At 37.5% G+C, this 13119-nt stretch overlaps 1 protein-coding gene across 1 annotated transcript in view; it reads right to left on the reverse strand.

Moving 5' to 3' along the window:
* Nucleotides 1-551: 551 nt before the first annotated feature.
* Nucleotides 552-13119, reverse strand: part of pdgfrb (platelet-derived growth factor receptor, beta polypeptide) — a 30804-nt gene continuing 18236 nt past the window's right edge. Inside the window, exons 14-23 of the mRNA XM_067599109.1 lie at nt 11929-12039; nt 10428-10584; nt 10037-10203; nt 9391-9503; nt 8911-9033; nt 7585-7696; nt 6512-6611; nt 6304-6409; nt 4876-5159; nt 552-2052 (exon numbers count right to left, since the gene is read on the reverse strand). Of these exons, the coding sequence (XP_067455210.1) occupies nt 1905-2052; nt 4876-5159; nt 6304-6409; nt 6512-6611; nt 7585-7696; nt 8911-9033; nt 9391-9503; nt 10037-10203; nt 10428-10584; nt 11929-12039 (1421 nt within the window). The 3' untranslated portion in view covers nt 552-1904. The remainder of the gene's footprint in view (nt 2053-4875; nt 5160-6303; nt 6410-6511; nt 6612-7584; nt 7697-8910; nt 9034-9390; nt 9504-10036; nt 10204-10427; nt 10585-11928; nt 12040-13119) is intronic.

Here is a 13119-nt window from a genome sequence, read left to right on the forward strand (position 1 = left end):
GTGGGGAGAGCTGAGTGTGTGGGGAGGCGGATCAGCATATCAAGCTCAACAAATTAATGAGTCAGTGCCAATTTGCCACAGAAAGGAGCAATTCTCCCGAGACATCCGTGGAGGTGAGACTAATCATCTCCATCACTGCTGAACCATGGCTGCCAGGCTTTTCTAGCCGTTAAAGTGTGGACGCGTGGGAGAGGGAAGGAAAGTCAAAAGGCTCTTAGAAATCTGACCTAGGAATCAGAGAAAGGCACTGGGAGACATGAGAGTGTAGAGGGAGAAAAGTCATTGTGGATATGGTGGATAGGATTTTACATCATGAAACCATCCAAGTAAGTTATAGAAAAATTCAGCTGGACATCACTCAGTGTGTAAGACAGTAATTTAGTTTTATATTAATGGGACCTCGGGAACTATTTTCCACCAGGATTAGTATTTTTAGTTTTTTAATTTTAATATTTTTTAAAGTTAAAATAGTGGAGAAAATAGAAGTGGACAGAGTAGGGCAGCCAGAGGAGAACCACTGATTCATGAAAGATTCATAATTACAATAATAATACGATAGTACACGTTTATTGTCACATTTACAACATACAAAAAGACACATATAAAAATACATTTGTCAACGTAAAGTTGAGCTTTGGTACCATAGCTTGTCATACAGTGATCTTGTGCATTTAAAATTGCAATAGGAAACAATGGAAATGGTGAACTAAGTGTTGAAAGTAGACATTGTGTAAGTGAATGTTATACAACATAACAGAAGATGAAAAAGTGTCATTTTTAGGCACATGTACACATATGGCTATCTAGGTTTCTTGAGTACAGTAGCCCTTCATATCAGCAAGCAACAATACAGTAGCTGCAAGACAAAAAATCTGTTCTATCCAATCTACACAAAAGCACTCATTTGTGCCATCTTGTGCTCAGGCAGTGATTCGCTGTATGTATTATTTTCACTTAGGAGTCATCACAGAAAATGGGTGTCATATTCACTGTAACATACACATATTCAAATCAAAAAAGTTCTCAATGATTCTAATTTGTATTTTATCTGTAACATAGTGTACATTTATATCTTTATCATGAATATCCACATTTTTCTAAATAAAGTGCAAATCGGGCACAGAACTATGGATTAAACCTACACAATAACAACAATTCAAAATTCAATATGCTATTCAAAATTCACAAAAGACAAAAACATTTCATATTGTTCTCACAAAAGAAGAAATTTTCTGATTTCTGAAACTTCTACTAAAAAGAAGGTATATCTCATATTAAAACAGTGCATGTAGAGTCTGTTGTTCACAAAACTGCATATGTAGGGAGTCTGTAGGCATTTTGTTCTTGTCTGGATGGTGTTTGGTTTTTATATGAGCATATTTCTTTATGGTTTGTGATTATTGTTTTGTTATATAAAAACTCATATAAAACTCATATGTCATATCGACTCTATTCTACAAAAAGAAGCCCCCACTTCTCACTATTACACTGCTTGTGATCATTGATTTTTATTATTTAACAAAATGAGCCAAAAACAGAAATATGACTAAATAAAGCAAATCTAAAAAGACTGTATCAGACATCTGTACGTACAATAAATTGATTCTATAAAAGTGTGAAGAGAGTACCGTGTTAATATCTTGGCAAGCTTCTAATACTGATTGGATGATAACATCATTCTCATTATTTCTAACTGTTCTGTTTCAGAGGTACTAAGTGTGATAAAAAAAATTAAAAAACTCAAAGAAGGGCAAAACTTTTAGAGTGCTTAGTGGAAATACAAAGATTGCCTTCTCAGTCACAATTTTGCTACATTCTAGTTTAGTCATGTTCCCTTTTTTCAGGCGTGTTTATAAAAAAAGCCCCAGAAAAGGGCACTGTATTCCCAGGGATCCTACATGTGGCTACAGGAAGCTGTCTTCCTCCTCAGGCGTTCCGGAGGAGCCCAGCAGAGCGTCTCTCTCGCTGGTCTCCTCCAGCCTGTCCTCCTCTGGAAGGGTGTCAGCCGTGTCTTGCGACATGGAGTCGGTCTCCTCCTCCAGAGCAAGAGAGCTGAATTCAGGAAGAAAAAAACACAACTTAACTCCACTGTGCACTTAGTCACATATGAGTCACAGAAAGACAACATGTGGACAGTAGTTATTAATGTCTGTTAGTGGTGCTGATCTTATCTTCACACAACACATTTTAATTACATTTAAAGAAATTATGCATCTTTCTCTCTTTGTGTTAAACATTTTTAGAGTATTTTCTAGGCTTAGGAAAGTATATCCAATGCAGTTCCTTGTATGGAGTGTACTATGACAAGCTCTCATGTACTTTTTTACACTTCAGAGGGTCTTGAAGTATTGGCATGTGCATTAAAATGGCATCAGTGAATTTGCATAAAATCAATCACTTGGCTGCTCTCTGGACAATATGCAGTGAACATATACGGTACATTACACACTCACACAAACACACTCTTAAACGCACAATATGTAATTTCAGCTGCTAGGGGTCTCTCAATCAAAACAATAACAAAAAAGCGTGATGACGGTGTGAAGTAGCAAGTGATCATGGTAGTTGTTGTCTTCGTTGTTAAATAACCAGCTTCATCGGGACAGGATAACTCCAGTGTTAATCATTTGGGATGTTTTTATCGGGAGCCTCCAGAACAAACGGACCCGGTGATTACAGGTAAAAACACTGAATAAAGCTGTTTCACCTAAAAAATCAGTGTTTCTCCGATGATGTACGGCGACCACTGGACATCCGGTACGGGCTGTTAGCCGAGCTGCTGCTAACATTTGTTCAGTTTATTTCTCTTATAACTTTAGATCCAGACGTTTGGCCAGTTTCTTCCGGGAGCCAAATTATCCGCAGAGGTCTCCTCCTCTTCAAAAACAAATGTACACGCAGATTAAAATTGTTAGAAATACTAATTAAAGCTGTTTCACCTAAAAAATCAATATTTCTCTGACGATGTTTGGTGACCACTGGACTTCCTGGAGGGGCTGTTAGCCGAACTGCTGCTAACGTTTGCCCAGTTTATTTCTCTGATAACTTAAGATCCAGACGTCTAATGACTAAAATCCTTCTTCTGGCTAAAAGATATAGTTGAAAGTGACCTAAATTTATCATGAAAATGTGGCTTAAAACTGAATAAAAGTCAATTTATAGCAGTTTCTGTGGAACAACCACAACACTGATGTATTATCTTGTATGTGTGTAAGTTACTCTTTGGTAGACGCCATTGTAGCGGACAAACACAGCGCCGCCGTATGCATCTTGTGCGTGTTTACTCTTTGGTAGAGGAGGTATGACGCCATTGATATGCGACCAAATGAAACGATCCGTTACTTTGATTAAATTACAGATTTCTCTGGGTTTGAAAATTGCTGGAAACATTTGGGATAATGTAAGTACACAACTCAACAAAATATATAACAGGTCTAGTTGTTTTTAGACATTTTAATGTGGAATAATTACATATTATACCTTTAAGTCTGGACTAGATGCTCAGTTGAAGTCTGTCAGTGCAACTTAAATGTTGAGTACTCCCTGTGTATCTCTTGCACTGACGCATACTTTTGCACTTGCGCTAAATTACTGGGATGAATTGATTTGCCACCATGTTCATCTGATGTTTTTTTTTTTTTTTCTAGTAATCAATAATAAAACTAGCAGTACTTCTTACTTCTTTAGGATATTAAGCAGCATCTGCATGACATCCTAAAAAAAGTTTTTAAAACTTACATTAATTGCCCTTCATGGAAATGACATAACCAAAACAATTTTTTCTTACTCTGAAAGGCCATAACTGCAATTAATGTTTATTTTTATTGTTGTTTGCAATTTTCTCAATTTACCCAATAATTATTTAGTCTAAAAAATGTCAGAAAATAGTGAACAATACTCACCTATAAAACCCTGATATATTCGGTTTATGATCACAAAAGCAAATGCAGCAAATCCACAAAATTAAGAAGCTGAAACCAGTGAAACATCATTTTGCTAAAAAAAAAAGACTTAAACAATTAGTCGATTATCAGAATAATTGCTGATCAATTACCACTAATCAATTACTTGATTAATGGTTTCAGCTCTAGCCATAACTATAAAAATCCTTAAAGAAAATTAGAGGGAGGATTATTGAATAATCTTATTCATGATTGGCCCATGTAGTGGATTTTTAAGATGCTGCCTGATGTGTCCGTGAGCTATTCATGTCTGTGGTCCTGGACAACAGTGCTACTCTGTTTTCTCTCACAAGGGGGCCAAAGACCTCAAACCCAAACCATAATGTTAAAGGTGCAATCTGTGATCCAAATGTACCCAAAAGAATCACTGTGGTGCCAAAATTCAAAAACATTCATCACTCTCAACTTGATTGGCAGGGTTTTAAAAACATATAATTAAACAACAACTAAATCCATGTTAATTATGGATTATTAAAAAAAAAACAATTATTTGATTATATACTATATGTGAATATACTTTAAATTTACTGTACATGCTCATAAATGTATTTGGGGTCGCCCCTGTGGTTTGGGGATTGGGACTTTTGTTGCTTCTCTCTTTCATTTCCTGTCATCACTTTCAATCCAATTCAATTTACTTTACTGGTGCTATCTAATAAAGGCATTAAATGTCCCTCCAAAAAACTTTAAAATAATTGGTTTGGCCTTCAAAGACAATTTTACTTGGTTGCGTGTTTATGTATGCTGTAAAAACATGACTCTGTACCTCCCTCCATAATACAGCTATTGTCTCAGCTCAACATCTGGACGAGTGGGTGTGTGGTGGAAAAAGAAACTAGTCTTGTTAAGCAAATACATCCTCATATTTCTTGCAACCCCAGCATTTAGCAGGCATCTGCAAGCGGTTCTGTACCTTGCAGGACTTTCCTCAGTGAAGGCTTCCTCTGGCTTAGGGTCTGGGATGGGGATGATGTACTCATTGTATGAAGTTATGACTTCCTGTGTGTCTGCCTCTTGTCTGAAGTCTCTGGGGCTGGAGCTCTGGTCATAGGGGTCCGCAGGGAAGGAGAGGTTGACGGGTGAGGGGGAGCCGAAAGCTGGATTGGCAATTGGAAAAGGTGAGGAGAGTCGGGGCTTGGTGCGGGCGACTGCCGGATGGTCACTTTTCAGGAAGTTGTCGTTGACTTGGCTGTATCTCTGTTGTGAGGAGACAATAGTTTGATTATCTGAACAATATGGAATCAATCATTAAGAGTCTGGGTTGCAGAGTGCAGATCTGAGATGTTGAACATCAAAGATTTACTAGATTTACTTTATCTACTTTATCTACTTTATCATAAAGGTTACTGATTTTTTCTGTTTTACTGATTGTATATTACTATATTATATCTTAATTTCAAAAGAATTAAGAATTTTGTGTGAATGTATCTAAATTTCTATTTGTTTTTGCATTTATTGACTTCTATTTGTTTAGCATTTAAATTTCTGTGTTGTACATACTATAACTACATAACTTACATGCATACCTATATTGTGTACTTTCTATTTAAACATTCAATGCAAAAAAGTTGTTATCTAAGAAGTTCAAGTGTGTCATAGACAAGTAGCACCAAGCAGTGCTGGATGAAGTCCTCGAATCCTTTATTTAAGTAAAAATAGCAATACCAGGGTGTAAAAATACTCTCTTATGAGTCCTGCATTCAGAGTTTTACTCACAGTTGCTAATAATACGTCTGTATTATAAATATACTTCAAAAATATCAATTAAAAAGTACTCATTGCGCAGAGGGGCTCCATTTAGAGTATATTATTATTTATATTATATCATTGGATTATCATTACTAATGCATTAATGTGTAATATGCATATTAATACTGTAGTTGGTTGAAGTGGAGCTAACCATTTTATGTACTGCTGAGAGGTTTAATCTATAAAAATGCATCATCATTTATTCATTGATCATGTGTTTTGTATGAAAAATCTGAACCTGCAACGTAACTACAACTGTCAAATAAATTTAGTGGTATCAAAAGTACAATATTTCCATCTGAAATATAATCAAGTAGAAGTATAAAGTAGCATAAAATGGAAATACTATGTACAAGGACCTTAAAATTATACTTAAATGCAGTACTTGAGTAAATATACTGTGTCTCAATGACTGTAGGCCTTTAATCAGCCACTGGGGGGCAGATAAGCTAACTGTGAGTGAGTGAGTTAATGAGTGAATAAATGAATTACTGAATGAATGAGATAACATCACCCAAAGATGAAGTAGCACTTAAAGATCAGGAATATGCAGTATAGATGTAGTAGAGTGTAAATGAGAGCGTTAAAGCACCTTTTTGTAGCTTTCCGTCAGCATATTCCCCACGCTGTGCACAAGAAAGGAGAACTCAGGCCTCTTCTCGAACTTCTCATCCCAGCACTTCTTCATGATTTCATAACTGCAACATAAATGACATAAATTAATTTTATTTCGTATTCTTCATTTCCATGTCATGAGTTATCGGAGAGGTAACGTTAACTGAGGTGACAGTGACACTCACACTTCATCGGAGGCGTGGGCGGGTTTTGTCATTCGGTAGCCTCTCTTCAAAGCGCTGTAGAACAACTCATTCATGGGCAGATCGGGGTAGGGCGTTCCTCCTGCATAAAGCGTTTCAAATCATTTAGAAGCTAATCTAGAAATCTGAAGTCATGAACAGACTGGAAACCTGAACTTGATCTACATCTAAAGTAAACAAGACATCTTAGGTCATGCACACTAAAAACTATTCCTTAATAGAAATAACAAAATATTTAACATCTTAAATGGATTCATTTATTCTCCAAGAAGAACAGCACTGACTGATTATTTGAATCACATTTGTTGTGCAATGGCCCAGATCTTAGAGCAAGATGGATCTGAAAAGTCCAATGAATGTCAGATTGAGGCCGGAAAATACAGAGAATCTTTGGTTATCACTTACAGAGGCTGAATTGTGAGTTTGTTTGCCACCACTCAGGCTTGCGCTGCATATGCTATAAACTGTCTCCTTTGTTGTCACGGTAGTTTCAAAAAATCGTGGGAAGTTTTTTTAAAAAAAAAAAAAAAAAAAAAAAAAAAAGAAGACGCTCACAATACCCTCAGCAAGGAAATACTGATTTCAAAGCTTGACTGTGCCTAATATGATTTAGACCTCATATGAGTCTTCAAACAAACTGATGTGCACATGCAATCAGACATGGAATTTGAAATTTGCTATAGTCTTGTATCATATTTTTATTTGTTGTCATTTTAGACACCTGGAAACATGTTTTCATAATTTACAGTCTGCCAGAAGAGTTAAGGAGGAGTCAAGGAGTGTTGACTTCATGAAGCACATTAATACAAGAGGTGAGGCTCATTAAGTTCAGTGTGACCTACATGAGCCATCTGCGTGTGTGTGTCTGTGGTCTGATTTAGCCTACTTTCGGGGACACATTTCATACCAAAGACCAATTAATTGGGATCAATTGGGAAAAAATGATTTTTAGGTCAGTGGTTAAGTTTAGGGTTGGGCAAGTAGTGGTTATGGTCAGAGTGTGTGTGTGTGTGTGTGGGTGTGTGCGTGCGTGCGTGTTTGTTTTTTGGACTCACCCAGTGTGAAAATTTCCCAAAGAAGGATGCCGTATGACCACACATCGCTCAGGGTTGTGTACAAATTATGGAAAATACTTTCTGGTGCCATCCACTTCAGGGGCAGGAAGGTCTGAATGAAGGAAAAACACACTGTGTGAGAAAATTTCATTTTGAAAAGTGAGATAGTCAACAGGGTTATAACAGTCAAGACTGCAGTTTTTTTTTTTGTTGCTTTTTTTTTTTTGCAACCACTGCAGATCCACTTACGGATCCTTTTTGCACTGTTATTTAGCTACGATTTATTTTAAACAATCATCTATGCAATTCCAATGAAGCACATATATCAATAGAATCAATACATTGTGAAAAGGCTACTCCTCTCCCTTTTCACTAGACCCTGTTCTCCAAAGTTATCATTGTTTGGTGAGTTAAATCATCATTATTTTCAGTCAATGATTCCATTAATTTGTCCGTTTTTTGTCCGGGTTTTTTAATAAGTGAATAAATTGACTGATATGTTTGGTTTATCTGAGTTTACAGGTTTATGATCTGTTTGAAGGGTCTGTATGTTCTTACAGGTGTTCTGTCTGTGTCGGTGGGGGTCAGCTGTTCAATCACGGAGAGTGGAAATAGGTTTGCATCATTAAGGCCTCTTAGCTGTGAGGGACTGTTAATTGTTAGGATGTGGGAAGATATGTAAAACTGTTCTGAAGTAAATGACATTTGGTTGAACTTGGTGCACTTATGAACTGTTTGTGTACTTATAAGTAGACTGTGATTGTCAGCATTAACAGAAAAATTCAGTCATTATAATTGTGTTGTGTTCAATATGCTTTGAAAGCCTAGTGTCTGTGTAGCTCCCCCCATACTTACCTGAGCAGGTGGTAGGTTCCAGTTAGTTGCGGAGGAGAAGGTAAAATGCTATTCAGTGGTCAGTAGGGCAGCTTTCTGTGAGGCTGCAGATTTTAGTTGTTTGCTTGCTTTTGCTTAAGTTATTTGTTGACTTTCCCAGGGTTCATTTTTGCCTCTGTTTCTTTTATATTTTTGTTAATAAATTTTACCTTGGCTCATGCTCTGACCTGCTTTTTGTAACATCCCTTAAAAGATTCCAGTGCCATTTTTTGTTTTAGTTCAGTTTCTAGATAAGACTTTATGCATTTTATTATATACATGACCTTATATTCATTTATCTCTCAAACTCAACAAAAACATGAGCTAGATCTAATCAAAAATTTAAAGTGGATCCTTCCCAAACAACTAAAGGCGTGGTCAGAGAGCTGCTATACAACTGCTTATTGTTTAAAAGGTTTTTTAATCCTTAATCTGTGCATGATTGCTACTCACGCTGCCTTTGGAGATGTAGTTGGAATCATGCATGATGTCTCTGGCCAGGCCAAAGTCGCAGATCTTCACCAGTTTGCCCTCACAGATCAACACGTTCCTGGCAGCGAGGTCACGATGAACGCACTGTTGTGGAATAAAGTGGAACAAAATAAAATCACACCCGTTATTCAAGGAATGATATGACTATTTCTTGGCTTTGCCTTTGTGCTAATAAGTGAGTGTTACAGGTTGTGTTAGGCAGATTTTTTTTTTCACCTTTTTGCAGAGCTGTTTGCACTTGTTTCCTGACATTATGCTAAGTTAAGCTAACTGTCTCCTGTTGAGTGAGAAGTGGTATCTTCTCATCTAACTCTCGGCAAGACAGCAAATCAGGCTATTTCTCAAATTGTCTAACTATTCCTTTAAATTGAACAAATTTGCCGAATCTACAGGTTTGAGTAACCAGCTAAATAGTTTGGAAGATTATTTTAAATATCCTACATTCTTGGAGGCGAGGAACTCCATCCCCTTTGCCACTTGGTAGCTGAAGCCCAGCAGATCATCGTAGGTGAGCGTGGAAGAATCGCTGATGACCAGGTCCAATCTGCCGCCAACTAAACACAATGATAAGGTGAGACAAAAATCAGGAGAAGAGGAGAAGGTGAGGAGCGACTCATGAATGAAGACATTGTCTTGTTGTTGGGGGAACTCCAGCTGTCCTGTGACTGCATGGGTTGAAATGAAGCTCATGCCCTTTATATGCTCTAACATTTGTCTGTTCATTCTCTATGCTCTTTGATCAAAAAGAAAACTGTATTCATTGATTTATGAAGCTAAAACAATTCAACAATTCATGAATTGGGCTATGTCAAGCTCAATCATTGAAATAGTATTTTCACACATAAATACAGATTTTTCCAGAGTTCCTCCTTAGTGACCACGTGTCTAGCAGGCAGATGGTTTACTGGTTGGCTTCACATCATACTGTACATCGAGTTTATCTTATCCTGCTTTGTTTCTTGTGCTCACCGTGCTGAATTCTTCATACTTATTTTCATTTACAACACTGGAAAATTAATTATCGTCAACACTCGAGAGAGTCTACAGACTTATATCAAGATTGACACACATGTGGCTCAAATCAAACCTTGTTCCTGGTAGAGGTCCTGCTGGTAGGGTGACTCATATGGAGAGGGCTGGATGTCTGCATACTTGATGGTGTCTATTTGCTCCTGCATGGGCACGTAGACTGAGGGCTCATCTTTACTCATGTCCATGTATCCTCCATCACTCTCACTTCCGAAAGACACATAGCTGTGGAGATACATAGAGTGTAAAAACATGGAATGCACTGACCTAATACCATATTTATTCACGGTCCTTTATCATATAAAACTTCATATCCAAAAGAAATCTGTTGGTATGTGGCAGCAGAGAGACAACCCCCCCGCCCCCACCAACTCGCACTATACAAAATGTTCCTTTGTGCAGCTCTGAAAGGAGATTTTGTGCAGTTTTGTCTTATTTGCTCTTCTCACCCTTTCCTCTGGCTGAGCGGAGTGCTTCCTGCTGAGATAAGGCAGCTGTCGTCTTGGTTCTTCTCTGCGTAGTACTGCAGGAAGGTGTGCTTGTTCCTGTGCAGGTAGTCCACCAGGTCACCATAGCGACAGTACTCAGTCACCAGGTAAAGAGGACCTAATTGGTGGATCACAAGGAGCGAGGAAGATGAAATGAAATTTAGGATTTACCAAAAATGGATAAAACAATGGAATGTGCAGGTTCTCTTGAGTTTAATATTCAGGAAAGCCTTTATAATAATTAAAATGAATAAAGAGTTAATTGTTAATTATTAAATGTGTCTACATTTTTGTTAAATGTTCAAGATTAGTCAATCAATTAATTTCATGAATAATTCATTTAAAACATGTTATGTCATGTAAGGTGTTAAGCAGAGATTATATATTCTGACATGTTTACATATTGTTAGTAGTAAAGGGATAATTTTTGAACACCCTAGTTATATATTTGTTTTGTTGACAATGTTCTTTTTTATAAAAGTTAAAGACTTAAACAAGGTTTTGTAAAATATAAGTAATTGCTACTAGTGGTGCTATTAAATGTATAACTGACATTTATACTACAGTGGCTAATAAATAAAAATGTAATTAAAGGTCTGAATCATGCATAGATGTGCATGATGTGGGGCAGACATTTATCATTTGATGAGACAAGGAACTAAGTGTTTCCAGTCTAAATAGTATTTATTGAGCAGCATTTCAACAAAATGTTAATGTCAGTGGTGAACCACCCATCCCTCTTTCTTTGTCAACCTCTGAAACCACATTTTTACTTGCTTCTGTGCAAATAAAATGTCTGTTGTTCTATCTGAAGAAAAACGAACAAAATCTATTTTATACACTATGAACTGTTCATACAGGCTGTGGGCATTTGGTCTCATTATTGGCTGGCATTTTTAAATAGTACAATATGTTAAATTGTCAAAATAGCTCTCTATTGCACAAACATAACAACTCTGCACATTGTAACTTTGAAGTGAGTGCCAACACTCAACTACTCAACTTGCATAATCTAGAAAACACTTAAAGAGATTAAGCAATTTAACTTGGAAACACATTATATACTCTGTCTCCATATATATATACGACCAGTATATATACACATACTAACATATACAAATTTATAACTGTAGCTTTTTGATTTGACACTTCAGAGATGAATCTCAGTAGTAGGTCAGAAATAAGCGAATGTCACATTTTCTTTTAATTTTTCCATTTTAGAGGTAATTTTGATGGCAGATATGTCTTATGATTCAAAGAACAAAAGAAATGGAGATTAAAACATGTAACAAACATGCCTGAGCCCCCATATGTTGCCTTTACAAAGTAGGCACTCCAGCCAACTAAACCATCAGTGGCATTTCCTGTGAAGAAAGTGCTCTTCTCCCTTTTTATGCTCCTCTCCACTAATATCAGGGACTGTTAATACATAAACAAACTATAATGCTATAATGATGCCCACCATGTTTGGTGCAAGCTCCCAGCAAGTTCACAATGTTGAGGTGAGGACCCAGGTGACTCATGATCTTCAACTCTGACATCAGAGCCTGAGTCTCACTCCTCCTGGCTGTAGCTGGATGAAGACAGAGAGAGAGACAGATATGTTAAAGGGGACCTATTATGCTTATTCTGGGACTCCACTAGAGTAGCTTTGCATGATTCACAGTTCAAAAAACTCCTTATTTATCTTATACTGGCCCTTTATGCAGCCCCTCAGTTCAGCCTCTGTCTCTAACAGGCAGTCTTTGCTCCTGTCTCTGCCCCCCTCCCGATGAGCCCACTCTGTTCTGATCCGAGCTTAAGGAAGCCTAGTTAGGAGCAGCCGTATCAGAGTTGTGTTAAGTTACTGCTGATGAAAACCCAACATTTCCCGCTCCAGTTCCCTGCTTCATATTAAACACTTTTAATTGCATAATAACGTTTTATTGTGAAGAATTTACAGGAAATGAAACGTGTTCCTCACCAAGTTAGCAGAGCTTCATTAGCAGCGCTAAAAAACGGTTGACACAATAAGATATGGAAATATTTAGAGCTTTGCTCAGTGAATCAGTTAGAAATAATGCAGGGAGGAATAGTACAAGCAGAAGCAGCCACAGTGATGATGATGTTTGATGAAGAGCGACAGACGACCAGCACACATCAAACAGGTAAACAACTTATTTTACTTTGCAGTGCTGTGTAATGGAAAAACACTCAGAGCGTGCCAGCTCAACTTGAGTCATGGCTCGGCGCGACTACCCCCAAAACAATGGAAAAATGTCATAATGTTAGCTGCGCAGAGCAGTGAACTCACGCGCTGTGCGTGGAGCAGATGACCATATAAAGAAATCCGTCATGAGCCGACATCAGCTCGGGCTGAAAGTAGAAAAACATGTAGGAAACCGAGCGTTCAGAGCAGTCTGAAGCCTGAGCGTTTTGCTCAAAGGGATTACTTCTACATAAGTTTACCTCATTATTTGATACTTTGGCCACGTTTAATATGAACAGCTGACATTGTAACATTATATATATATGACAGAAAATAAGGCAAAGCATAATATGGCCCCTTTTAAGTCAGGCAGTGTGAGGTAGGTATGAGAACAGGAGAACTGAACATACTGAGACCAGGACACACTGCATCCTTGCCAAACTGCTCAATGACCTGTTGGCTGAA

This window comes from Thunnus thynnus, chromosome 9 (genome assembly GCF_963924715.1).
Source record: "Thunnus thynnus chromosome 9, fThuThy2.1, whole genome shotgun sequence".
Lineage (NCBI taxonomy): Eukaryota > Metazoa > Chordata > Actinopteri > Scombriformes > Scombridae > Thunnus > Thunnus thynnus.